This window comes from Lacerta agilis, chromosome 2 (assembly GCF_009819535.1).
Source record: "Lacerta agilis isolate rLacAgi1 chromosome 2, rLacAgi1.pri, whole genome shotgun sequence".
Classification (NCBI taxonomy): Eukaryota; Metazoa; Chordata; class Lepidosauria; order Squamata; family Lacertidae; genus Lacerta; species Lacerta agilis.
The window spans coordinates 80,725,877-80,753,053 of NC_046313.1; the positions used below are offsets into that span (position 1 = coordinate 80,725,877).

The window sequence follows — 27,177 nt, forward strand, 5'->3', positions numbered from 1 at the left end:
TTTTGTTCTTGTTAAGTTTATTGGCATGTTTCTTTACAGAAGAGCTCTGCCTACATACTAGAATGTAGACCTCTGGGAAAAACAGTAGAAGGGCTCCATTTAAGAAAGCTACAAATGCAAGAACAAGGAGAGGGCAGAACAAAGTTGCCAAGTTTCCATCCAGAAAATCCAGACTAGTGACAGTAAGAGAGAAAGGGGAAGGTGCTCTTAGTCACCAAGAATGACCATCACAACCCATATGGAGATTGTTCTACAAGACAGACATGTTAGATTCCTCTTTACATTTGCAGAATTAATCATGAAGGGTGGTGGTGGTGGTAAAAGGCAAACAAAGTGATCATTCTGAAAGCTGTATTTAATTTTTCTTTTTTAAGTCCAATAATCCAGTGTGCAAGGTTATGCAAATCATCCTTTGAAGTTTTAGCTATAAAGAAGCCAGACAATATTTTTCCAGAAGATGAAGCTTTTTGGCTCTTAAAATCAATAAAAATGTTTACATAATTCTTGCTTCTACTGTACAGAATACTGCCTCTATCTGGACTTGTGTTGCTAGCACACGGCATTCCACAAGTGTCCTGTTCACTTCCTAAACAACCTGTGTTTCAGTACTTAAACATGTAATTCAAGAATTTTACACTAATTTATACATTTTAATTGGTTGCATATATTAACATGTACTATAAGATTTCTCCTAAAGAAGCCATTACATAATACGTGGATACTGTAAAAAGATCTGATTAGTTAAAAGTAACAAGCATTAACAGATACATACAAAACTCAACCTAGTTGGATCGAATGCTGAGCTTGCAATGAACTATGAGTAATCAGCCTTTCCAGTTGCAGCCTTCACAGGGGAAACACAAGACATTAAAAGGTAAATTGTTACAGATTCTGTACATAGTTTCTTTCCGCTGGGACACCTGGAAGTAGCTTAAGTTCCAAACATAGTTTCCTCTTTTTAAAACTAGGAGAAAGGTCTGCTACCATGAAATAATGAGATGGGATGTAGGGACGTGTGAGGTGTGTAAAGGAATGGGCTTACAAGTTGTTCATGGTAAAATGGGTGATTTTGGCCACTGAAAATAGGATCTTGTTTCTCTTTTTACACAGAAGAGGGGCTGTGTGTGTATGTGTTTGAAGGCCTAAGTGTGATATCTGTTTGTGAAGGACTGTTCTCAACCCCTCCAGCCCCACCTCAGCAGCTGCAGCTCTCCGCAGAGGCTTTCGCCCGGTCATTCTTGTCTAGTTTGATAGGTTCAGGAAATTCGTTGTAAAGCTCCACTTCAGTTTCCTATCATGAAAGAAAGAAAGAAAGTGTCACCAACTACAATTTGGTCCTTTTATTCAACTAAATGGGTGCTAATAGAACCACTGCACCATCATGTCCAATACCTGCCTCTCCAACTCCTGTTCTCTGGAGGAAGCAAGCAAAGTAGAGTCTTCCTAACTTGGACAGAACCAAGTTAATACTACAGTTTATGGCAGGAGAAGGTGCACTGTAAAAACCAGGTGCAGCACACCTGGAAGTGCCATGAACCGAAACACACAATTCCAACTGTTGATGACGTAAGAGGCATCACTACCTGTGGGGGTGTATGTTCATCCCACTTTTGCCTTTGAAAACAGGTGTTTGCAATGTTTCAGAATCCTGTTCAACTGGAAAACATATTGGACAAATGCCAGTGCACAAAGGCATCAGTGCCTCCATCATCTATCTCCAGCCATCACCCGGTTTGATATTGCATATAGAATAAGGACCAGAGTGCCAGAATAGGGCACTAGAACTCATACCTGCTTAAGTGCATTTCGTGCAATTGTTTGGAAAGCCTGTTCCACGTTAATGGCCTCCTTGGCACTGGTTTCAAAATAAGGGATATTGTTTTTGCTGTAGCACCAGGCCTGTGCTCGTTTTGTAGTAACCTGTAATAGAAGCAAACTCCTTTAAGCTCTTTATAATTACCAAGTCAACCACATTCATCTTCCATGTATGTACCAGCTATCTTTTTTCACTGCCAAAAAGCACAGCAATATGCCATACTAAATGTAAAACCCCTTGTTTCCCAGAATCCCCAAGAAACATTGTTCACCAACTGTTCTCCCCATTCCGCCCCATTGTTTTCTCTTCACTATTTAAAAATAGCAGACAGGATTCAATTTAGCATCCTTAGGAGATCCCGGTTAACGGTGGTAGATTCAGAATGTTTGCTTTGATAATTATTATAATTAAACACCACACTATGCATCAACCAGCTTACTTGTCTGTTTTCAAGGTCAATCTTGTTTCCCAGCACAACAAAAGGAAAGTTCTCAGGATCCCGCGGACTGGCTTGAATGAGAAACTCATCTCGCCAGCTGTCGAGAGTTTTAAATGTGTTGGGAGCCGTTACATCAAACACCAGCACGCAGCAGTCTGCTCCTCTGTAGAAAGCTACTCCCAGAGACTGAAACCGTTCCTGCCCTGCTGTATCCCATATCTGCAAGACATTGGAGAAGAACTCTTAGGGACAAGCCCAGATCAGGCCTCAAAATCATACTGACTGAAGTTCCTCAATGCCATAACGCTGCTTGTCAGAATTTCATACAAATTTGGAAGAAACACATTCATGCCATGCATCTCAAGCCTCTCCTGCATCCTATATTTGTACCTCTGATTTTTTTCTACCTAGATGCAGGACTTCACATCTGTTAAATTTCATCTAATTGTTTTTGCTCAGGGTTGTTTTTGCCTGTGGTCTTGCTGGGAGATTCCCAGCATTAGAGCAGGTTGCCAGAGGTAAAGGTTTTGTGATGCTACTCAATTTGCCCTCTGGCACCACAGGGTTAGGGGCAAGCCACTTTCACTTCTGTTGCTACTAACAAGACACCATAATATAATTTAAGCATTCTGTAGATATTTGACAATGGCTAGTTTAGAATAGTTATCCAACTATCAAATATGCCATCCCTAGTAAGATCTAGATTCTTTTCTGCTCGTGTCAACGCGTCAAGAGTATCTGTCTCTCACGCACACTCACGTTTGCCACTGCCTCCTCCAGAGTCTCAAAAAGAGCAAGGCATGTTCACAACAGTGTGCTGAGCCTTGATACCATCAGTCAATCATCCCATTGCTTTTCAAGCATCAATGCAGGGCCTGGTGTGACTGGCTCTTTCGAACTGGGCGTTGCTCCCTACCACGCTGTTAGCGCTATCAATGCTGTCTAGCAGAAAGGCAGATTATAAACACCTAAACACAAAATACAATCTGTAGATCTCTGCAAGTTGCAGAAATGCAACGGATACAATTCTTACCTGCATTGTGACTAGCCTGTCATCCACCATCACTTCCTTTGTGAGGAAGTCGGCTCCTATTGTAGCTTTGTACTGGTTACTGAATTTCTTGTTCACATACTGGTTCATGAGAGATGTCTTTCCCACCCTATGAGAGGAGGAAGAGGGAAAAGCCATAAGGATACAAAGAATACATGTTGTTGTGCACACACAATATATAGCCATATTCCATTTACAGAAGAATACAAGTTATCCTGCATCACTTTTGGATTTATTCAGGAGTGTTTTAATCCTTAGGACTACAACTAAAACCCTGGTGCATTGGTGCCAAACTTACGACTCTCCAAACGTTGTAGGACTCCCATTAGCCCCAGCTGGCATTGCCAATGGTCAGGGATGATGAAAAGCTGCAGTCCAGTAACCGGGGGGGGGGGGCACAGGATGCCCACCCCACCTTAGATCTGAAGGTATGTGAGACCACCACTTTGCTGAAGGTAACAGGCCAGAGTTTGGGTCTGGGTCTGCATGTACTGTTTGGAAAGCACCTACGTTGCATTGGGTTTCATGATGGAACAATAGCAGGATATAAATGAAAAAGGTAAAGAAATCCAAACAACTAACTCCTCTTAGGGGTCATTTCAGTGGTGGCCCTGTATTTAGGTGCATCTGGGATCACTTCCACATAACCCATTTAACTGAGAATACATCCTAATTTGTTCACAGGGAGATCAGAAGATGTTGCACTAAGCAAATGTCACCTTCCTTTCTAGTGCATTTGCCTGTCACTTTCCTTCTGGCAAAAAGTATGATCTTTTGTTGAAACAGTTAGCTGAGCAAGACCTCAAAATCAACTTTAACTGCATAACTTAAATTTGCCACAACAGAATTTCACCTGAAAATATCAACAGTCTGAAAGCACCTAAAGCCTGTCAGTTTGCTTTTAAGTTGAATGTTTTTATTGCCATCTGCTTTTTACTGAAATGATCTTGATCTTGAAATGCCACTGCTCAGTTTTCAATTGCAGTATAGCTCTTTTCTGGTCTGCCTGGAAATTTTTGTATTCTGCTGTTTAACATGCATTTTTAAATACATGTTTTTATGAAAGTTTCAAGTGTTTTTGAAAGGCAACATAAAACCCTAAAAAGACAATTCAGCCCCGTGTTTAGCATTCTACTTATGAAAGAAATAGTTAACCCTCCAATACATCCCTTTAATAATTTGAGGTTGAATTGGGGTCAGGAACAAGCTATCCCACAGAATAACTGAAACAAAAGAGGCTCCAAGACAAAGAGGCTGCATGAGCTATCTGAAGCAGCATTTTCAAATATAATGATTAGATGAATACATCAAATGCACTATCAGTAAGGTGGGTGCTATATTCTTTGTCTGAAAATAAAGAATGCATTTCAACATGCCATTAATAATAATAATAATTTATTATTTATACCCTGCCCATCTGGCTGGGTTTCCCCAGCCACTCTGGGAGGCTTCCAACAAAATATTAAAATACAATAGTCTGTTAAACATTAAAAGCTTCCCTAAACAGGGCTGCCTTCAGATGTCTTCTAAAAGTCTGGTAGTTGTTTTTCTCTTTGACATCTGGTGGGAGTACGTTCCACAGGGCGGGTGCCACTACCGAGAAGGCCCTCTGCCTGGTTCCCTGTAACTTGGCTTATCACAGCGAGGGAACCACCAGAAGGCCCTCGGCACTGGACCTCAGTGCCTGGGCAGAACGATGGGGGGTGGAGATGCTCCTTTGGGTATACTGGACCGAGGCCATTTAGGGCTTTAAAGGTCAGCACCAACACTTTGAATTGTGCCCAGAAACATACTGGGAGCCAATGTAGGTCTTTCAAGGTCTTGCCAACCGGTGACCTTCACAAATGTGGAATTAAAACAGCTAATTGTGCTGAGAGAATTGTGAAACCTATGGTGTCTCTACTAGACTAGGCTTTAATTTCATTAGTATCTTTAGGTGCTGAAGTGAGCTCTTTCACAAGACCAGTATCGAGATGCGGCCCAAATTTATTTTCAAATGATGTGATTCTGCCTATAAGGTGATACAGACTGTTCACAGATTTTCATACTCTGTAACTGAGGAAAGGAAATTAGTCTGGATGGAATAGTTTTGGTCTTTCACTTACACCTTTCCTGTAGCATGATACAAGATCCTATGTGTGTACAACAGATTGTTAAAGGAAGCTTCATTCTATCGACTGAGAGGCTGGTGTGGCACATTAGCAGAATTTGCTATTTCACAACTATGACCGCAGTGGCCAATCTCTTTTGCAGAGATGTACTCAAGATGGCCACAACATCTTTCAGAAGCCTGGGCCAAGTGACATCAGATCTGTTTATTAAGAGTAGAATTTGGGTCACATTACATTCCAGGCAGCAAATATGAAACTGCTTTTCCACTGACAGTTGTGAAACAGCTTTACTCACAAAAAAAACCCATCCATTTGCATTAAGCATCTATTTGGTATTCTATGACAGCATGGTTTGAACCGCGCTGCTTTAATGCCTAGAGCACTGCTCTTAAGAGAACTGGTAAAGCTTTATGATCATTGATTTTTCTGTCGCACATCTGCTCTCTCTCTTGTGGGAAGCTCCAAAAAGCCTGGATTTCCTCAGTCATGCAATATGTAGGTGAAGTAGTTAATTGCCTAGGCAGCATAATGCAGGTAGGATGTTTTGACAATTTATTCAGCACTGAAGGTTAGATTAGGCAGCAACAATATAGTTGTTTGTAAGTTTACACACCATCTGACTCTGAAGAATTACTCTACAATAAAAAATAGTCTTAATTCTTCCAGGGTTGTGAGTTTTTGTAAAAAAACAAAAAAAAAACCCCAAAAACCATATCCGTGTAATTTGAGCCTTTAAACAAGTTTCCCCAGCAACTACGGACTGAAAGTGGAGTGCTGGTTTATTTATTTTTATTATTTTTGTCATTATTCTTGAACTTGTTACAAAACCTAAATCCACTTCTCCCTTTTGTGGTAATTCACACAACACACGCAATGCTGCAGGCCAAGTTGCTTCCTTACTTTTGATCACAATTCCATTGCAGCAACAATTTGGATTTCAACAAGTGTTTTCCTGGATTCTGCACGGCTCACTGATGTATGATGCTGCACAGCAATTTATACAGTGCAAGTAAAGCAAACAAAATTCAGGTAGCTTTACAAGGAAGATAGATAGGTCCCCGTTTGCAAAGAGCTTCCAACTACCCCAGTCATATGCATTTCAAGTGAGCATTTTAAGATGCAGCAAACATTGTGCTACATCCAATAGTAACAGACACCACTTTGCTGAGGCTCCACTTACCCCGAGTCGCCAAGGATGATGACTTTGAGTAATACTTTCTTCCTAGAAGTCATTGTTCAAGGGTTCAGAAGATCAGTTCCAAGTGCACTTACTGGACCAAAAAAAGAGACACAGTACTATTTTAAAAAATAAATAAATATGCAGCTCATTTGCTGCTTGCAGCATCTCAAAGTACAGGACAACCGTTGAGTAGGTTGTGTGGCTTCAAGCTAGGTTAACAGGTACATACTGCCTCTTCAGATACATACTTGTTAAACCTGTAGGGTTTGACCTGCACTTATGATTAGAAAACAAGAGGACCCACCAGGCTCTTCAAGTTCTGGGAAAGTCTTGCCATGAAACACAAGTAGTAAGGAACTAAAATGTATCCAAACAAGAGCAGCAAAAAGTTGCTTGATAGGAAACTAGGCTGCCACACTATCTAATAATGAAGAATCCCAATGATTAACAATGGCTTGCATGCAACATACTTTTTTTTTTATCCAGCTGCCTGAATGCTAACAGTCTTAGTCAATGCTACTATGCACACTGCAATGTCAGTCCTCTTTAGGCTTCAGATTTCACAAGGATTATCCCTTGTGAAAGAACAAAGAGTCTCATCTTACTCCTATTCTATGCATGAATCATGCATTACTAACCAGATTAGACTCTGCAGCAAGGACTCCAGTTCAAAAGTCTTAATTTTCACCAAAAGACCTATAACAAGTTTAGAAAGCGGTTTGGCTATTGCATAGGGAGAAAAGAAATGCTCAACAAGATTCAGGTTTACACACACCCTTCAGGGTTAAAGGCCCCATCGATTTACAGTGGCCCACTGGCAGTTAATTGCAGTGCTTTGCAATGTTTGTATACCAAGTGCTGGAGAATGAAAACAGGCAGCAAGGAAGCTTTCGCAAGCAGCCTCTTCCAAAGGAAGCAGGATGAAGGAGAGCAGGGGCTTTTAAGAAGAACCGATGAAGGCACAAGAGCAAGGGAAAGATTTCACAGTTCTTTGAATGCTGGATAGTCACTATTGTCAAGATAGCAGCATCTGTAAGTAGTTCATAAAACAGCTATAAAGTTCAGCTGGTCAGCAAATGTAGAAGTCGAAAATATCACAAGGGGCAAGCAGCAATTAACTACAATTTCTATATGCAATTCATACACCAGAGATTGCTAAACTGCACTGATAGCTTATGACAGCAGCTTTTTGCAGCTTCTTCTTAAAAAAAAAAAGGTATGGCAATAGTTAATCACTGGGCTTGCTCATTGAATGCACAAACTAGTATTTGTACTCAGTTCCTTAGAATTTGTTGTTTTAGCTGGCACTTAAGGGACCCAGACATTGTGCAACAGACTCATTGCTGTAAACTTCTACTGCAGGCAAGGGAAATTTCCATCCTGTGTACCATATTAGGCCCACACTATTTATTATTTTGCTAAGCATGAACTAATTTGCAATTGACATGTGACACATTGTTAAGTACCACATTTTTTGCAGAAATTGTTAATACACATTTTATTTGGTGTTTAAAATAAAAATATTAGTTCCGTACTTCAGTTTTCAAAACACTCTACTCTTTATTGTTAAACTTCTTAGCATATTGTCTATCCTTAGCATACACTTTGAGGCTTCAAAGCACATACATTTCAATAATCCTTGAGTGTCAATCAGGCACAAAAAATGGCACCCAGACTTTTTGAAGTGCTCACAAATGGAGAATCTTTAGATGCAAAATGCACCTGGCGCCCTGCTAATTTCCAGCCCTGCATCATAGTGTCGGGAGAATGACAGGTGGGCAGTTCCACCCTCTTCAAAGTGGTCCACAATAGGTGGGTGAGGCCAGGGTCCAGCACACCAGAGGTTCCCAAGCCCTGTTCTAATCTAGAACTCTGATTTTCCACACTGACAAACCCAAGATGTCTTACTTCAAGATTTAAGTGAAATCATTTTTAAGAGATCACCTATATCCAGGAATTTTTACTTGCTTCATGCTTTTGAAATTATATGCATAAATGCAGCTTGGAATAGTTCTACAGAAATTCTCTTTTGAGCTGCACAAAAGCACTACCGCATAAGCTTCCCATTCCTGCAATGTTAGAAACTCAGATACAGTTGTACCTCGGTTCTTGAATGCCTTGGCAGTCGAACGTTCTGGCTCCCAAACGATCGGAAACTGGAAGTGAGTGTTTTGGTTTTCAAACATTCTTTTGGAAGCTGAGTATCCAGCGCAGCTTCCGCTATTGTTTCCGGCGCGCCTGCGCAATCAGAAGACAATCAGAAGCCGTGCCTTGGTTTCCGAACATTTCAGAAGTAGAACGGACTTCTGGAATGGATTCTGTTCAACTTCCGAGGTACGACTGTATACAAGTTAGGCGCCAAATGGCTCCTTAAACCAAGGCTGAAGTTGCCAAAACTGAACAACTAGTTGGCATTTTGGGTAAGACGGCTCTAAAGTTTTATTTTTCAAATGATGGACTGACTGATAATGATTCTCAATTCAGATGACAACTATGAGCTGGTTTAAGAGCTTTGAGAACTTAAAAGTAGAAAAGTCACTTGATCCAGGGCCTACTCCGATCTCTTTTTCTTAATGGTGACTGCTCCTGCTCAGGCTGCACAGTAAAAACAATTTGGTTCCAGAAATTCATTCCAATTGTGCAGATAAAATATAACTGATAAAATTCTACAGGATAGGGTATTAGTGTGTGAAAACAATCTAGATCCAGTGATCCCCAGATGATGTCAGACATGAGCCTGGCCCCCAGGCATCCTCACTTGGTTACAAGTGGTCGAAAGCCTGATGCCAAATGCGCCTGCCGCTTGGCTAATTTCAAACACTGCATTCCTGTTTGAGGCATTCAGTCTTAAAAACCCCATACAACCAAGGAACGCTAGCAGTACAGCAGCACAAGCAGTACTGCTTATGAGAGAGTGTTATTGCCCACACACACAAAAAACTAGAAAAGAGTTAAAGAGCATGTCAGATGATCATGGCAACCCAACATTTTTTAAGGTGGGAAAAGTCATGCTTGGTACACACTTTGTTTTCCATCTAGACACATTGAAAGAGCTAATGAATTTGGTTACAAGGTGTCTCGTGTCTCCTGTTCACTATTCACAGCAACAGCATTGCATTTGAGCCAACTAGCTTAAGAGAAGCTACGCAGTAACAACTGGTATGTGGAAGCTTCCACGTAACGGAATTGCTGTACTAAAAAATGGGTGAGTTGAATACAGCGGTACCTCTGGTTACAAACTTAATTCGTTCCGGAGGTCCGTTCTTAAGCTGAAACCGTTCTTATCCTGAGAGGCGTTTTCGCTAATGGGGCCTCCCCTCTGCGCACGCACCTCTGGTGCACAATTTCTGTTCGCATCCTGGGGCATAGTTCGCAACCAGGAGCAGCTACTTCTGGGTTAGCAGAGTTCGTAACCCGAAGCGTTTGTAACCCGAAGCATTCGTAACCAGATGCTAATTCCTCTAACGTCTCAATTTCCAAAGAAACACTAGTGACTGCAGGTCAGTTTTGCTATTACCGCTTTTCAAAGAAGCCTTGTCCCTTCCCACTGAACAATTTTGTCAAGCACAAGGCAACTTGAGGCACTATAATTCTGTTGCTAAAGCACCAACTGTAACAGCCTCAAACATTTTGGTACAGTACTGAAATTGTCTACTTAAGAAATGGGCCGTGATATAGGCATCTTTTATGAAGCAGCTCAAAAATATTAAGACCGATACTAAGATAATCAGAATATCCTGCCTTAAGTCAACTTGTTATTAACCTGAAAATTTGCTTAATAACTGTTCCTTTAGACACCTCGTCAGATATTGTCACAACATTCTCTCTTGCAGCAAAATAAACCCAAGACAGTTAACAGGACTTTTGCTTCTTACTGAATTCCAACAGCCAGCACTGCTCACACATAGTAAGGATTAATACTACCATTGAAAAGTAGTTTTTCTGAGTCACTTGTGAGAAATACTTAAAAAGTCCACGTGACAGCCACAATTAGGAGTGTCAATTGTTCAAGAGTGGCTGCCTCATGCTATTCGATATACAGCCTTGGCCAGTTCAAGCACTTCTACCACCAAGGCATGACTAAGGACTCCTGAAGACTCAGAAGGATCACATGCTTTGTAAACATCCACAGAGCCAGAGCTTCCTAGTGACGAGCCAACAACACGTCTTAGTTTCAGGCTTTATATAAATCTTCCGTGCCCTGCTGCAAATTCAACCTTTGGTGATCAGCTGGACTAGTTTAAGTACATCATGAGTAAAGTCAAATTCAGCATTTAGTTTTGGGCCAATATATTCCAATTACTCCAGAGGCCCGAACAGTTTGGAGTTTGCCACAATGAAGGCCAAGGTGGTAACAGCTACCTAACCAATGTTTCCCAACCTTTTGCCGACCATGGCCCTTTTCAGACCTTGTTTCCTCCTGTGCCCCCCCCCCCCGTCCTACCGGTAGAAAGGTAGCTAGAGTATGTTTTATTTATATCTTTTATAATTTATACCAAATACAATTACATTAAATGGTAGGAACACAATAAAATATTGTTAAAGCAGGAAAAACAAAGAATCATAGAGTTGGAAGGGATCCAAAGTGTCATCTTTCTAGTGCAACCCCCTGCAAAGTAGGAAACTCAGCTAAAGCATACATGACAGGTGGCCATCCAACCTCTGCTTAGAAATCTACAAGGAAGGAGAGTCCAAGACCTCCCAAGGGAGATCCATCTTTCATGTATTATAAAAAGGTAAACAACACTTATTTGACCCCAGTTATTAGACAAAGAGGGGGGAACCTACAGGTTACAGTCCAAAACCATACCCTCCAACATTTCTCTGATGAAAATAGGAATGTTGTATTCCATAATAATAATTTTACTATTTATACCCCACCTATCAGACTGGGTTGCCCCAGCCACTCTGGGCAGCTTTCAACATATATAAAAAAACATAATAAAACATTAAACATTAAATAAACTTCCCTACACAGGGCTGCCTTCAGATGGCTCGGGGGTCAGATACCCTTCAACATTTTTCCAGTGAAAATATGGACATCCTAAGGAAAAGTAGGGCATTCTGGAATCAAATCAAACTGAGACAATTTCTGTAAAACCAGGACTGTCCCAAGTGGTCCTCATTGACCTAGTGCAAAAAGATCTTGTCATCCAGAGGAGCCCTGGCTGCCTAGATAAAACACTATAGCCCCACACACCTTCACCTGGGAGTAAGGCCCACTGAGGTCAGTGTGGCTTTCTTCCGAGTAGACACTCAGTAATTTACTTGATGCAAGTCAGCAGCACCATACCTTCTTGGCTAGGCTCTGGGGTGGATCCCTGATCTGCTAGGTGCTGGGGTGGATTGCACCTCAGCGACTTGCAGAGTCTGGCCCAGGCTGCCACCTGGCCCGGCACTGGCAACAGCTACAAGCAGTGGTCAAAACGGGAACCTCAGCGATCACCCTCTCTGGCTAGAAACAAACCAGGACTTGCTCCAAGAAAATGCACATGGCAGAAAGAAGCGCTAGGCCACCCCCTTACCTGCTTGTTATTGACCAAGCATATAGCCAGCCAATCAGGATTTTTAAAAAGAATTTCTTTTCTTCTCACTTCATTGTGTGGCCCCTGAGCCTCATGCTGTGCCCCCCCCCATTTATGTAATTTTCACGGGGGTGGTAGTGGCGGCTTAGAATATCCTAGGGGCCCCAGCTGGGAAACACTGACCTAAACCATACATTCGGCAGCTGTCATAATGGAGATTGCAAGGAAAACTAAGAGCTATGCATTTTTAGGATTTAAGATTCCTTCTGCACCAATTAGTACCCGTTCCATCAGCTTTAATTTATGAAGAAGTTGGACTTCCTTCAATTGTGGCCCAAGTCCATAATTAACTGTTTTTAAAAACTTCAGATAGAATAATATTCTTATTATCTTATGATACCTCAAGTTATAGAATTGGCTCTCCAGGAAACTCGAGATAAAAAAAACTCTCAATATCAGGGGCTGGAAACCTTTCCAGCCCAAGGGCTGGATGCAAATGTAGGCATGCAAATGCATGCAACTCTTACCTTTGTACAATAGATTTATATACCAGCTGCACAAATGCCAGAGGTTTTTACAGACAAAGCTCCCTCCCTCCAGAATGAGGCATTTGCACTATTCAAGGAAACATTCCAGACAGGCAAAAACAGTGTGGCCTGGACAGAGTCCTGAGGGACAACTAGAAAGGTCTTGAGGGCTGCATTTAGCCCCTGGCCCCAAGGTTCCCTATCCCTGCTCTATATACTCTTTGATTACCCAAATCACAGATGATAAAATTATTGCTCTTAAAATTGTCTTTGTTCAAAAAGACTGATTTTTAAGATCAAAAGCTTCCAGCTGAACTTGACTATGTAAAGATAACCACTGTAGAGTTCCTATTTTGTTTAATCTTGCTTTTCCCAAGATCAAGCAAGCCTTTATGGCTATTCTCAGAGTATGTCATTGACCATGATTGGTGGCCAGTACTGCTGGACTCATCTGACTCAGGATGCAATGTGGAAGATCTATTTTATGCTTCATACTTTTATCTAGGAACTTGAATTGGGATCCTACTTTATTGGGATTACATTCAGCATCTTTTTTTCTGGGATGGTACCTTTTTGCACTGGTTGCTGCATGGATATCTATTTATATATTTATATTTATTTATTTAGTTAGTTAGTTATTAAGTAAGTACTGAACTTATATGCCGCCCTATACCCAGAGGTCTCAGGGCGATTCACAGAATAAAATCAAAACATAAAACCACAAAATACACAATCAAAATAAAAACAACCCAATAATTCCTCCCTCCAAAAGCCACATTTGAAAAGGGCATATGATGTCAATCAGATCAACCAAAGGCCTGGTTAAAAAGGAATAATGTATAATGAAGGCGCCACGTGAACTTCCCTGGGGAGAGCATTCCACAGACGGGGAGCCACTGCAGAGAAGGCCCATTCTTGTGTTGCCACCCTCTGGACCTCTCGAGGAGGCGGCACATGATGAACGGCCTCAGAAGATGATCTCAGGTTTTGGGTAGGTTCATATGGGAAGAAGCAGTCCTTGAAGTATTGTGGTCCCGAGCCATTTAAGGCTTTATAGATCAAAACCAGCACTTTTAATTGGGCCTGGAAACTAATTGGTAGCCAGTGCAGTCGGACCAGGATTGGTGTAATATGCTCAAATGATCTTGCGCCGGTGAGCAACCTGGCTGCTGAATTCTGCCCTAGCTGAAGTTTCTGAACCGTCTTCAGAGGCAGACCTGTGTATAACACATTTCAGTAATCTAACCTTGGGGTTACCTTAGCATAGACAACAGTAGTTAAGTTATCCCTGTCCAGATAGCGGAGTAGCTGAGCAACCAGTCGAAGCTGGTGGCAGGAACTCTGGGCCACTGAGGCCACCTAAGCCTCGAACAACAGCTAAGGATCCAGCAGCGCCCCCAAGCTATGAACCTGCTCCTTCAGAGGAAGTGTAACCCCATCAACAGCAGGCGATCTCCCACCCATCTGGTCTAGGGTACCACCCACTAATAGTGCTCAGTCTTATGCAGATTGAGTTTCAGTTTGTTGGCCCTCATCCAGTCCATTACTGAGGCAAGACACTGGTCCAGCATTTCCACTGCCTCACCTGCAGATGTAAAGGAGAAATAGAGCTGAGTGCCATAAGCATACTGCTGACAACGTACTGCAAACCTCCAGATAACCCCACCCAGTGGTTTCATGTAGAAGTTAAACAACATAGGGGATCAATGTCCCCCACCTCCAAATCACCCTCTTCCTGCCCAGTCAAGAAAACAAGGTCCAGAGTGTGGCCTGCCATGTGCTTTGTGCCGGGGACATGTCGGGACAGCCCCATGGTTGTCATGGCAGCCATGAAGTCGTGAGCTGCCCCAGAGCCAGCTACCTTGGCATGAATGTTGAAGTCTTTCAGAACTAGCAATCTAAGAGTCCCCAACACCGCCTCTGAGACCAGTTCCGTCAGCTCAGGCAGGGAGATTGCTGGGCAGCGAGGCAGACAGTAAACCAGCAGAATCCCTAATCTGTCCCAATTGTCCAGTACCAGGAACACAAACTCTCCCCCCCCCCCCCCCGGACAGAGAGCCTGGAGATAGAGAATCTCTATAAACCACAGCAACTCCCCCTACCCAACCCTCAAGTCTAGCCTGATGCTGCACTGAGTGCCCAGGTGGGCACAGCTGGGTGAAACCAACTCCACCCTGTTCACCCACCCAGGTTTCAGTGAAACATGCCAGATCAGCCTCCTCCTCCATAATCAGACAATGGATGAGGGAGATTTTATTCTGGACCGACCTGGCATTCAACAGTAGCAGTAACAGACCCGAGGGATGGCTGATATGACAACCACAATTCCCCAGGTTGGAGGAGGGGGCTGGCACACAGCACAGTCACTAACTACCTGTGCCATGAGCCCCTTAACTGGTCTGCCCTACCTCCCATGCCATACCTTCCCCTAACCAGAACCACGGTAATTGGGCCTCCCCCTGCTTTCAGAGATAGCAATAAAATCAAATTGGGTATCACCCTGATAATTATAGCTTTCTTCATCCCTTGTTTTACTGCTTTGTTATCCTCGAGTCTGGCTTTTGTTTATTGTGTTTTATATACCTTTTTTTTTACTATTTGTATTTGCAAATATAATTTGTTGCATACCTTTAAGCCAGTTTGAATCTCAATTTTTGCAAAGGCTGTAAGTAACAGAAATTTGACCTGCTCAATGAGTACAGAATTAGCCGTCAAGTTCTGCATTAGATTTTTTAAGGAATATCTGGCACCTTTAACACTCTGGTAGTTACCACTGCTTAAGGAATGCCATGAATTCACACAATGTTTGCCACTTCAGCAGTCAACAGCATTTAGGGGCAGGGTGTGTATGACCCTCCCTAAATATTTTTCTTTTGAAATCACATTTAAAAATACTAGAACCTAAAACCTATCTACTGCGTCTGCGACAGCAGTACTTCACTACATAGAGTATGTTTTCAGATTTATATATACTTCGCCAAGAACATTCCTGTTTTAGAGTGACGCTGGAAAGAGGCTCTTGGGAGTTGGGAAAAGGTTTACAAGCTACTTCTGACATGCCAGATACTGCCTAATTCACACCATGTTCCAAATTCTGTAGTTCCAAAGCATTTTCTACTCACTATAATTGTGAAGGGGTTTGTTATTGTTTTTGCTGTTTTACTGTTTTATATCACAACAGCTATTTATTTATCAAACAGCTTGCATAAAACAAAAGTTGAATTAAGTCATTACAGGAGAGGTGGGGAACCTTCAGCCCGTGGGCCTAGTTAGGCCCAGGACATGCCTCAATTTGGCCCGCCGGAGTTTCCCACAGACCACAGCCACCTGCCACATACCTGAGGTCACAGGCAACATCAAATGTGAGGAAGGGTGGGTCCATTTGTTTCTTTGCAAGTGTGGCTCCCTGTCAGCACTGATGAGCTGATTGATGCTGAATAGAAGCCCTGCTGGGAATTCTCTAGAGCAGCTGTGGGGGCTGAAGGAAGTGATTTGAATCAGCAACTTCCTTTGAACTTGGACAGGTGTCAGTCACCTGACAGATGAGTGACCATGCCCACTTACCCAAGGTGGCCTATTGGGGGGATTTTGGAATCTGGCCCACTAGCAGGACCCAATTCCTAACCCCTGCATTATTAGGGTGGTCTCCAACCAGGTAATATTCAGACTACAGCAAGAGAAACTGACTTTTAGTCATTCCTAATTTTAAGTACATTAATTTTAATGGATCTACTCAGAGCATGACTTAAGATAGTACCCATAGTTAATTTACATCTGCTAATGTATATATATTACCTCACATGGGACAGTTTATTCTGTATTTGGCTGCTAGGTATTTGGCCACAAGCAACTAAACCACCATTTCACAATCACTACCAGGTAGAACCTGAATTAGGACACTCTGCAAATTTAAAGACCGTAAGTGACAAGGGCCAACTATCAGTCACATAGGTAACGTCTGCTGCTACCAGCCTTGCTATTTTACTGATTTCCTGTACACTTGGCCTGAATATGGCTTTAGGCTCCTGACCAGCTGCTGCCTCTTTTAAAAAGGTATTTGGACATCAGGCCTGTCATGTGCCCATCTGGAGGAAGGTAAAGAGTCAGAAGCTTCTGGAAAAGAACAGGTGGCACCCACACTGGTTCAGCAGCTCTACATATATTGCATCTGATGAAATTGTCAGTTCTCCCATATAAACATGGAACCAACACTGTGCCACAGACACAACAGGCTCTTTCTGGATTACCCTTAGGAGTCAGAAGCTGTTCTACGGAGTTACTATATGTCTCAAAGCCTAGCACACTGTGGTATGTTTGTGCTTCTATACTGTAGAGCACAACCATGAGGGGAGGAGCCAAAAGAGAAGATACCTTGAACATGCTATGCTACTTTGAAGGAAATAAATTCAGTTAAAACTGAACAGGATTTCAGTTTCTGCACAAATTAAGCAAGTTCCTATTGCTAACTTTCTTTCTGGCGGCATGTCTTCCCTCCTCCTGTTCACTCCCTCTGGTGTCCATAGGAACAGTACTTGGCTCAAGGCTGCACAGTCAGATTACAGCATCATGTGTGGGCTCAGGGTGCTTAATCACTTGCCCCCCCCCCCCCCCGCTTGAGAAAACACTCCATGTCTGCTTCCCCACCCTGTCAGAATGAGTCTTTGACTTTCTATACTGGTTTTAGATGTATTGTGAACTCAGCACAGTTGAGTGATTCTTTTGGAAGTGAGCAGAAGTATAAGCAATCAGCATTTCTCTCCTGAGTTTCTAAATGCTGCCAGGATAGAGCCACACATTTGAGTGGCAAGTTGTACTTTTTCCTATAAATCAGGTATGTCCAACAGGTAGATCGTGATCTACCGGTAGATCACTGAACGTCTGTGGTAGATCACTGATGGATCACTGGCTCCCCCCAAAGAAGCCCAAGAACTTTGGCTCCCCTAAAAAAGCCAAACATTTTAGCCCTGCAGCCCATAAAAAGAAGCTCAACAACTTTGACCTGAACCCGCCAAAAGGGGGTAGATCATTGCCAGTTTTTAACTCTGCAAGTAGATCGCAGTCTCTTGGGAGTTGGCCACCCCTGCTATAAATGCCCCTCCTCAAATTGAGAAGCAGCAAAGACACTAGCAAAAGCTTCTGAACAGCTGAAAGTAGCAGTTCAGTCTCTGAGGAGGTAGGGTGGAACTAGGCTTTGCAGCCTGATCGGTTCACTTGGTGTTGCCAGATCCTAGATATATTAGAATGGTTATTTCACGTGGTTTTTCAAAGTAAGCTCAAGGGCATGCAACACAAAATCTCACTGCTAACACATGAAGGATTCAATGGATTCATCTGCCTCCAAATCCCTACCACTTCACCACCTAGATTGACAGTCAACTTTGGCACAGCAGTCCTGCCTCCCACAGATTCTGGAACCACTAACAGTTGATACCTAAACATGACTGCCAGTGCTTGCTAGCTTCTAGTCCTTTAGTTCCAAGCTTGAGGCACATGAAAGCAACAGAAAAAGATTCAAGAAGGGCTCAAGGTAGGAGGGTCTCCATTAGCATTACAATGGTATACTTACGTTACAAGGGTTTGCACAGGCTATAAAGAATAAAAATTAAGCTAGATACAGAAAACCAGATAAATCTATTGAGTTAATAACAAGAAGAACTAAAATGAGTAATTTGTTAAGCAGCAAGTACAGGTAAATAAGTTACCCTGCCACACAACCTGTCCACAAGATACAGCAGCGTACTAGTCTAGTTTTAGATCAAGTCTTATTTCATCATTATAAAATCTTCTATCAAGGGAACAACTCACCTGGTTAATGCAACTGTTTCCTTACCTAGCCACAAGGATTTACTATCCTCATGATAGTTTATCAAATATAAACCAGGCTTCCATCTTACCGAGTCTTCACTTTTAATGTTTACAGGAGATCTGGGTACAATGGGCAGTTTCAAACTGCTGGATCACACAGGCAAATGTATTAGATGCTTAAAGACAACCTGAGTTAGTGAAGCAGTATGATTAAGTAACAGATAAGCCCCTCCCCTCTGAGAAGATACCCTATGCAATTTTTCTTTCAGAAGTCAGCAACACTAGATCTTGTATGATACAGGAATACTTTTAGTACTCAGGAGAACAATGCAAATCTTTCTATCAAGCGTTTATGGTCTCAACTCTGAATTAGCCTTTATAGCAAGTCGCTCATGCAATTAAAATGCCACCTCCTTTGAATTTCACAACACTCAGTAATTTACGGGTTCATATTTCACAACAGCATCTAAAAAAATTAGTTAAGAATAACCTGCTTGCTTAAACAGGCAATACTTTTTGCCAACCCCAAGGTTTATTGAGTGCTCCATGTTCTGGACAAAGTTGTGCTCCCACTAAAAGATCAGGTGGGCAGCTTGGAGACCTCCTGGCTCTATTACAACCATTGGAGGCACAAGTGCCACCCCCCCAGTGCAGGGTGCCTTCCAGTATTAGAAATTACCCAGGCACCAGCTGCATTTTTTGACTGACGTGGGTCCAACTGCAACCATGTGGAGATTTCTGATGCCAGGTTGGTGACTTGGAAAAGCAAAATGTCACTTAAGAGAAGAAATTGAAATATTTTCCTTGAAGCTTGATTTTTTTATTTATTCTGTATTGTTTTATTTGATGTTTTAATATGTTGCAAACCACTTTCAGATTTGTTCTGTAAAATATGAAGCAGTATAGAAATGAAATGAACAATAATAATAATAACGGGGGGGGGGCACAGTGCCAAGACATTCCAGTGTGTTGACCACATTGGGTTTAAAGTGCTATTTGGCAATTAGATTATATATCCAAGTTTCTAACACTGGTTCCTTCTGCTGCCTTTCACAAGTAACACTACAGCAATCCTATCTAGATAGGAAAGAGTTTGGCTTCAGTGGTCTAGACTACAATACTGCAATACATTATATGTATTATTGTCTTTGAAGCTGCCGTTATAGTGCAGAACTCAGCAGCCAGATTATTAATGGTAACTAAGGGGTCTGAACATATCACACCAGTTCTGATGAAGTTGAATTGGCTAACAATATGCCACTGAGCTCAATTCAAAGTGCTGGTTTTTACCTATAAAATAAACCTTACACAACTTGGAACCCCAAAAGCTAATGGATGGCTCTGCCATATGAATATATCTGGAGTCCAAGATAGTCATCTGAGGCCCTTCTCAACATGTGCAAGTCCTCCCCAGTGAAGTCCAGAGGCTAGCTATGAGATAGCAGGCCTTTCAGCTGGCAGCCCCTACCCACCCTCTCTGTAATGCTCTCACAGGTAAAGGTGCCTGGAACAACTCTTTCTGGCACCAGGAAAGATGTATTGGTTTTAGCACTGCTGCTGTTTTAGAGGGCATTCTGTTGGTTTTGTGACAATTGTTCTTTGGTGAATGGGAAGGATATTTCCTCATGTATTATTATTGGATAGAAACTTCTTAATGTACTTTACAGCTTCAGGTTGTTTTTTATTCGTATGGATTTTTATTCTGCAAGCTGCTTTGTGACTGTTTTGGTGCAAAGCAACGCATCAATATAATAAATAATATTAGCTAATCAGGCTGGTAGGCTTGACCAGACTTTCTACTTTTGACAGTTTACATTAACAGCACTCCTGAGAAAACCTGCCATGTAATTAGGCTCTCTTATATGTAAGAAATGGCTTTATAGAACAGCAACAATGACATCACCAAGGGCAGACCAGTGCTGGGCAGAGAGCTTCATGCACAGCTGCTGCATGTAAGCTGCAGCCTTGGTTTAAAAAACAAAACAAAAAGCAAATCTCATCAGCAGATATGCCTATAGCAATATGTGCCAGAATGACAGCAACTGATAATAGAATGCTCCATGAAATGCCTGCATGCTATACAGCAGCTCCTATTCTAGTCATTTACCTACCGATCAACTGTAATACCTAACCAACCCATGTTTATACAACCTACCTCGTTCTCACCAGCCTGTCCTGACATAAGTCAGAGCAACAGTCTTTGAACCAGCCCTCTGCTGGCTGAATTCCAATTCCCTAGAGCAGGCACCCCCAAACTTCGGCCCTCCAGATGTTTTGGACTACAATTCCCATCATCCCTGAACACTGGTCCTGTTAGCTAGGGATCATGGGAGTTGTAGGCCAAAACATCTGGAGGGTCGCAGTTTGAGGGTGCCTGCCCTAGAGAGTCCATTTCTGAATGGACTGAAAAGCATTAGGGTGCAAGTGCAAAATAAGTGACTATTCCACTACACACAAAATGTTGTACTCCAATACATGCAATGGTGTTAAAAGGGTGCTTCAAACTTTGCATTTGGGGCATTTGTATAGTGCAGAGTGGTTTCTTGAAAACATATTTCTCAAGCTTAACACTAGATGTTTAATTCTACACTAGTTAGGGTCAACCCAGAAATGTGCTATGTTGAAGCTATGCAGACTCTCTTTAATTGCATCACTGACCCTCATCATATATTGTTAGAGTGTCAGAATACGACCTGGAAGATCAGGGTTTAACTCCCCTCAGTCATGAAGTTCATTGGGTGACCTTGGGCCAATCACAGCCTCTTAACCAGCCCACAGGGTTGTAGGGATTAACTGAGGAGGGGGCAAACCATGTACTCCTTGGAGAAAAAGGTGAGATATAAATGCAATAAATAAGCTCTTCTGCTTACCTGCTTAAGAAAGCTGGAGAGGCCAGCCAGATGGAGATGTCAGTCACCAAATCAGAGATCTCCATGTGGTCGCAATTGGACCTATGCCAGTAGCAGAACATGCCTGGCTAATTTCTAACACTGAAAGCAATGTATATGGACCAATTCACAGTGCCTTCTGCCTGCACACAGTTCTATAGTATTAGGTTGAGCTCTCTGGGCAGACTCAGCTGAGTTGTTGTATATGTGGCCTACTCATGGGACTCCCCCCCCCCACTCCTGAATATGCTCAGGGGTGGGAGACCCCTAAAACAAGATTAGGGGGCATGCAGGGGAAGAAAGGGAAATGTTTCCTTGCACAAGCGAATCCCACTTAACACTGAATTAAATTCCAGCCTGTAGCTTAATTTTGTTATTTTTCACACCCTTGCATGAAATGGCAGATTGGAAGAAACATATTTACCAGCACTGGAGAGGGCAGAGAAAAACGTTGTTAAGGAAAGCACAGAATGAAGAGTTTTGGACAGCAGCTGAATAGAGGCACAGAAGATAGAAGGAGATATTATCTAATGGGGATGAATATAATTGTCAGCTAGTGTTAGGGCGAATGCTTCCAGCCGTTCACCTGAAATGCAGCTACTGTAATGAGATCACCCATCAGACATGGATGAGACCCCTGCAGAGTTTGGACAGCACTGTGATTGCTCACTTTCTTCCTGCACCTTATAACTAGTCAAGGCTAAAAGTACAAGACTTGCAAGTCAGCATCAGTGAGTGGATAGATAACCCGGGGAGATGGTGTTGCTGCAACTGAAATGATCTTGCCAATGATATTACAGAGAGTACCTCCAGCTATTTCACAGAGGACTCCAAGAAGGCTTCGTGCATTCATCTCAGTATCACAAACCAACTCTGTGTTGGCTAATCCCAAGTGGGGTGTGGGGAGGCAGAAATCTACCTTAATGTTTATCTTATGCAGCTATCAAGAGTGTGCTACATGGCTGGGATCTGGATTTAAGAACATTACCCTCATGCATCTCACAGAAAATCAAGTACACAAACAAGGTAAGGCACTGGTGCATAATCTGCCTTCAGGTTGCTGCAATAAAACTGTCATCCAAAAATTAAGGAGACTATGGTTACTCAACATGGTGCCCTCCTAATGCTCCTGGACTACAGTCCAACTCTAATCAATCCCACACAGTATTCAAAATTAGCCAGGCACATTTTGCACCTGGCTTTCGACCACCTGCAACGAAGTGAAGATGACTGGGTGCCAGGATGGCGCCTGAGATCTCCACCATTTGGGGATCATTAGATCTGGAATGTTTTCACATGCTAATACTCCATCCTGTAGAATTCTATCGGTTATATTTTATCTGCATCATCAGAATGAATTTCTGAAACCAAATTGCTTTTTCTGTGCACACTCAGCAAGAGCAGTCTCCATTAGGAAAAGCGGTCGGAATAGGCCAATACATATGTGGAGTGTCCCTGAATCAAGCAACTTTTCACTTCTCAAAGCTCTTAACCTAGCTCAAGGCAGTCATCCAAACTAGCCAGATGTTTAACTGAAAAACAATCACAGGCAGTCCATCATTTGAAAAATAAGACTTTAGAGCTGTCCTGCCTCAAAATAGCAACTAGACATTCTGTTTGGGCAACTGCAACCTTGGCTTAAGGAGCCATTTGGCACTTAGTTTATATCTGAGTTTCGAACACTGCCAGCCAGCATGGCCAACATTCAAGGATGATGGGAGTTTTAGTCCAGGAATATCTGGAGGGCACATTGGATATCCCCTTCAAATTTTATCTACTCAGGCTATACAGTGGTACCTCAGGTTACAGATGCTTCAGATTACAGACTCCGCTAACCCAGAAATAGTACCTCGGGTTAAGAACTTTGCTTTAGGATGAGAATAGAAATTGTGCGATGGTGGCGCAGCGGCAGCGAGAGGCCCCTTTAGCTAAAGTGGTACCTCAGGTTAAGAACAGTTTCAGGTCGAGAACGGACCTCCAGAACGAATTAAGTTCTTAACCCCAGGTACCACTGTATATCAATTGCAAAAATACCTGGATGGATGTATCTTGGAGAACAATTATGCATGTGGTTGTAGCTGCCTATTTAGATTACTGCAACGTAGTGTACAAGGGGCATCCTTTTAAAAAATTGCCAGGAAACTGCAGCTAGCTCAAGACAGAAACACAAGATAATCAACTGGGGCTGGACACTCTGGTGATATTATGCCAGCAATTTACCAGCTATGTTGGTTTCCATTCTCTTTCCATACCCAATTTCAATGGCTGGCTTTAAGTTTTAAATCCCTTAATAGCTTGTGGTCAGGTTACCTGAAACGTTGGCTTCTCCCATATATACCTACCTGAACCTTACATTCCTCTTTGCACTCCCACCAAGTAAAGCCAGTTGGATGGCTACTAATACGGCCTTCGTGGTGTGGGCACCAAAACTATGTTCACTAAAGAAGCTTGCCTGGCACTGCTTCTGTTTCTCCAGTGTCAAGTGAATACCATTTTATCCAAGCATTTTAAACAAACTTATTTTAATAAAGGCAGACTAACCATTTACTGTTTCGTCTGTTTGCTACAAGCAAAGTTACATTGTATTTTTATTTTAACTGTTGCGTGTTTTTAATATTGCATCTTGTTTAGTTGGCCTTTGGGAGATTGCGCTATAAACTTGACTACAGAATATTTGTTGATGGGTGTCCGTGAAGCTAATAATGATGCTAGCTTTCAACACTAAGGTAGAAACTAGTCCACTATATAAAAGTAAAATTAACATTCTTTGCCCTGGCCACTTTTGCTCTAGTTGCACTCACTGCTGGCACACTGCCCAGAAGTATGTTCAGAAAAGAACACACCCCTCAGGTTCAAACAGATTCGCCAACTAGAACTACCATTTTTGGCCCTATTCAGTGTACTGCTCCCTCCAGACAAAGTCTCCTACCTACCGTACATAGACATTCGTTTTAACAGGGAGCTTCCAACTATGGAAGGAAGTCCAGTACCCTTTTAGTTGATTTAACATCAAGTGGCTTGCATTAACAATGTTTGCTATAACACCACACTTCCAGGATATCCCTTGCCATGTATAATTCTGAATACAGGTTGAATTCAGAGCACACATATATAATTCAACTGTTGTCAGCTTTCTTTTTCCTAGGAGGCTGCCTTACACTAGGTCAGGCCACTGGTGCACAGAGTTCAGTATCATTTACTCTTACTGGCAGTACCATAGTTCTCTGGTAGCTGGCATAAGTCAACACCTGCTACTCTAGAGCCGGACTGAAGCCGGAACCTTCCGCACACAAAGTATATGCTCTCACACAGTATGAAATCAAATTTGTGGAACTGAAATTGCCTTTAGTCTTGCTTTAATAGCTGCCAGGTAAAGTAACAAAATTTCAATACCAACTTAAAAGTAAATATGCTTTTTGAAGCTTTGTACTGCAGCTTGCAGGTGATCTATTTCCTGTATTCTGGGTTTATCCATTCTTGCGTCAGTTTTTAAGAACCCTTGGCTGGAACTTTTATAAGTATTGTGAGCAGGAAAACATATGCAAGGGCATCTTTCTATTACTGAGAAACTGAATGAAGCAGACATTTATACAGATTTTGTACTATTTGTATTTTATAAGACTGAAAGTTATTTTTAAAATACATTTAGAACATAGGGGCTATGTTGATGAAGTCCAGGATGTGACCATTTCCCCCCTAAAAAGTGATTCTGCATAAACATGCCAGCATTTTGAAAGTGAGAGTGACATGCTGTATTTCTTGGCTTCCATTAAAGACATGGCATTTATTTGATACCTAGACAAATCATAGTTAACTATTCATAAACTAAATCATGTGCTTAATCAGCTGCTGCTGAAGTCACAAGCAAGACAGTATGTTTGTTCTTCCCAGCTGAGAGGGCATGGCTTAGAACAGGAAGAGTTTTCTGGACTCCACCTACAGAAAGTAAAGTTTCACTTTTCAGCCTCTGAACAAAGTAAATATATTCTGAAAATGTATGCTGCCTACAAGAGATACTAGATTACATATGCTACATCTGATGAATAGTCTGCATCCAGGAGTTTTGCATTACTGTTTACCTAAATATTGAGCTGGTTTTCAGCTGGCTTTAAAACAAAAGTTTTCTTTTGCTATGGTAGTTAGTATTTGGTAGTCATTACAGTAAAATCAGTTTTAGGGCCCAATACATTTTTGTTCTTGCCATTTGTATGATGCTTTAGAAACAACATGCTTCTATTGTCATCGTGCTTAAATATTTTTAGTTTAGCAAACTGGTTTAAAAGAGTCAGCCTGACAAGATATACTACAATAGGACTAAGATAAGATAAGATGTTTAAGGACATCAGCACTTCAAACCTTGGAGATCTGAACACCTGCAGTCTTGATCTGACTAGTGACTTCTAAAGCATTACTCATGGGCAACACTCCAGGATGAGAAGATCACTTTTTGTTTACCATCCCAACTTATCAATGACCTCATGTTTAGCTAGTAAGATAACATGTAGCTGGCCCCATTTATTTAACATTCAAGGTATTCAGAGCAGATTCTGTAATACATTCTTCAAATAACTACTCTCTTAGTTCTCAGTGTAAATATCGCCAAATCATTCCACACAGGCAATTCACCAAAACTAGTATTGTCCAGTCACAAGCATTACTAATAGCTTATGTGCAGCACTCCACTCAGGTTAAGTCCATTTACATTCAATGGGATCGAGTGTCTGGCAGCATGCTGCCAACTAGGAAAAAGCACCGCCCTCCAACCCAACTCCCACCCCCACCCCAAACTCTGCATGCACTTCAACAGCTCCTTTCCAAGCACAGCAAAGGAACAAACCAACCTCCTCGGGTAATCACAAATATAAAGCTACACTGGAAAGGTGGAGAAGAGAGCAAAGGCTACAAAAGTTCGGCAATAACATGAACAGGGCTAACACCCCCACCGGGAAGTCATCCAACATGCCTTGCTCAGCCGGCAGCTACGGGAAGCTTTATTGTTTGGCCGGGAGGGGCGGGGAAAAGGAATTTGGGCTGGGCTCGCAAGCTGCTCCTCAGCTCTCACCTTCCAGAGCTTCCCGAGGACTCGGGAGCCGAACGGTCCCGGGCGGCCCGCACAGTGACAGGACCCTGGGGGTGGGCGGCCACTTCCCACGTTTCTTTGTTCCGGGGAGGGCGCTGGTGGAAGGGAACGAGGGAGCCAGACAAGGAAAGAGGAACCAACCCTCCCCCCCCCATCCCGGGCTTCTCCTGCCGGGTCTGCCACACAGGCACTGCCGGTGTTCGCGAAAGAGACCCGCTCCTGTTACACACAGGCGAAGGATAGTGAAGCCACCACCACCCCCGCGCCGCAAAGAAACAACAACCCCGAATTTTCTCCCCGGCTTCCTAGAAGACCAGGGCGGGGCCCAGTCATCCGCTCCTCGACGCCCCAAACCCCTCAGCAAACGCAGCCCCAGCGAAGAGGCGAGCGGCAGGAGGAGCAGCAGCCGCCGCCGCTCAGGCGCCGTTAACGGAGCCTCACCCAGCCTCCCGTCCTTCAGCCCCGGCGAGCGAGCCGAGACCGCCGCACCCGGGGCCTCGCACCCAGCACCGGGCCCAGCGGCCGTAGATCCGGAACAGCCTCCGCCCCTGCCCTCTCTGTGTCTCTCGCTGTCCCACCCTCCGCCCCACAGCATTGCCCCCTCCGCCCTCACCGTATACGAAAAGCTCGGCCGCCGCGCTGACTCGCCCCTCCGCTGCGTTCGGCTACCTCTATTAATGGGGCCAAACACCCTCCCCGCTTTCACTTCCGCCTCTTGCTCGCCCTCTTCCGGTCACGGGACCCGCCCGCCGTGT

At 42.9% G+C, this 27,177-nt stretch overlaps 1 protein-coding gene across 1 annotated transcript; it reads right to left on the bottom strand.

The window, feature by feature from the left end:
• On the bottom strand, positions 1 to 27,177 carry RAB7A (RAB7A, member RAS oncogene family). The gene is made up of 6 exons (XM_033141025.1): positions 27,036 to 27,177; positions 6,598 to 6,688; positions 3,289 to 3,415; positions 2,256 to 2,474; positions 1,792 to 1,920; positions 1 to 1,291 (listed from the first exon to the last, which is right to left on the bottom strand). The coding sequence occupies exons 2-6, from the start codon at positions 6,648 to 6,650 to the stop codon at positions 1,196 to 1,198; spliced, it is 624 nt and encodes a 207-aa protein (XP_032996916.1). The 5' UTR covers positions 6,651 to 6,688; positions 27,036 to 27,177; the 3' UTR covers positions 1 to 1,195.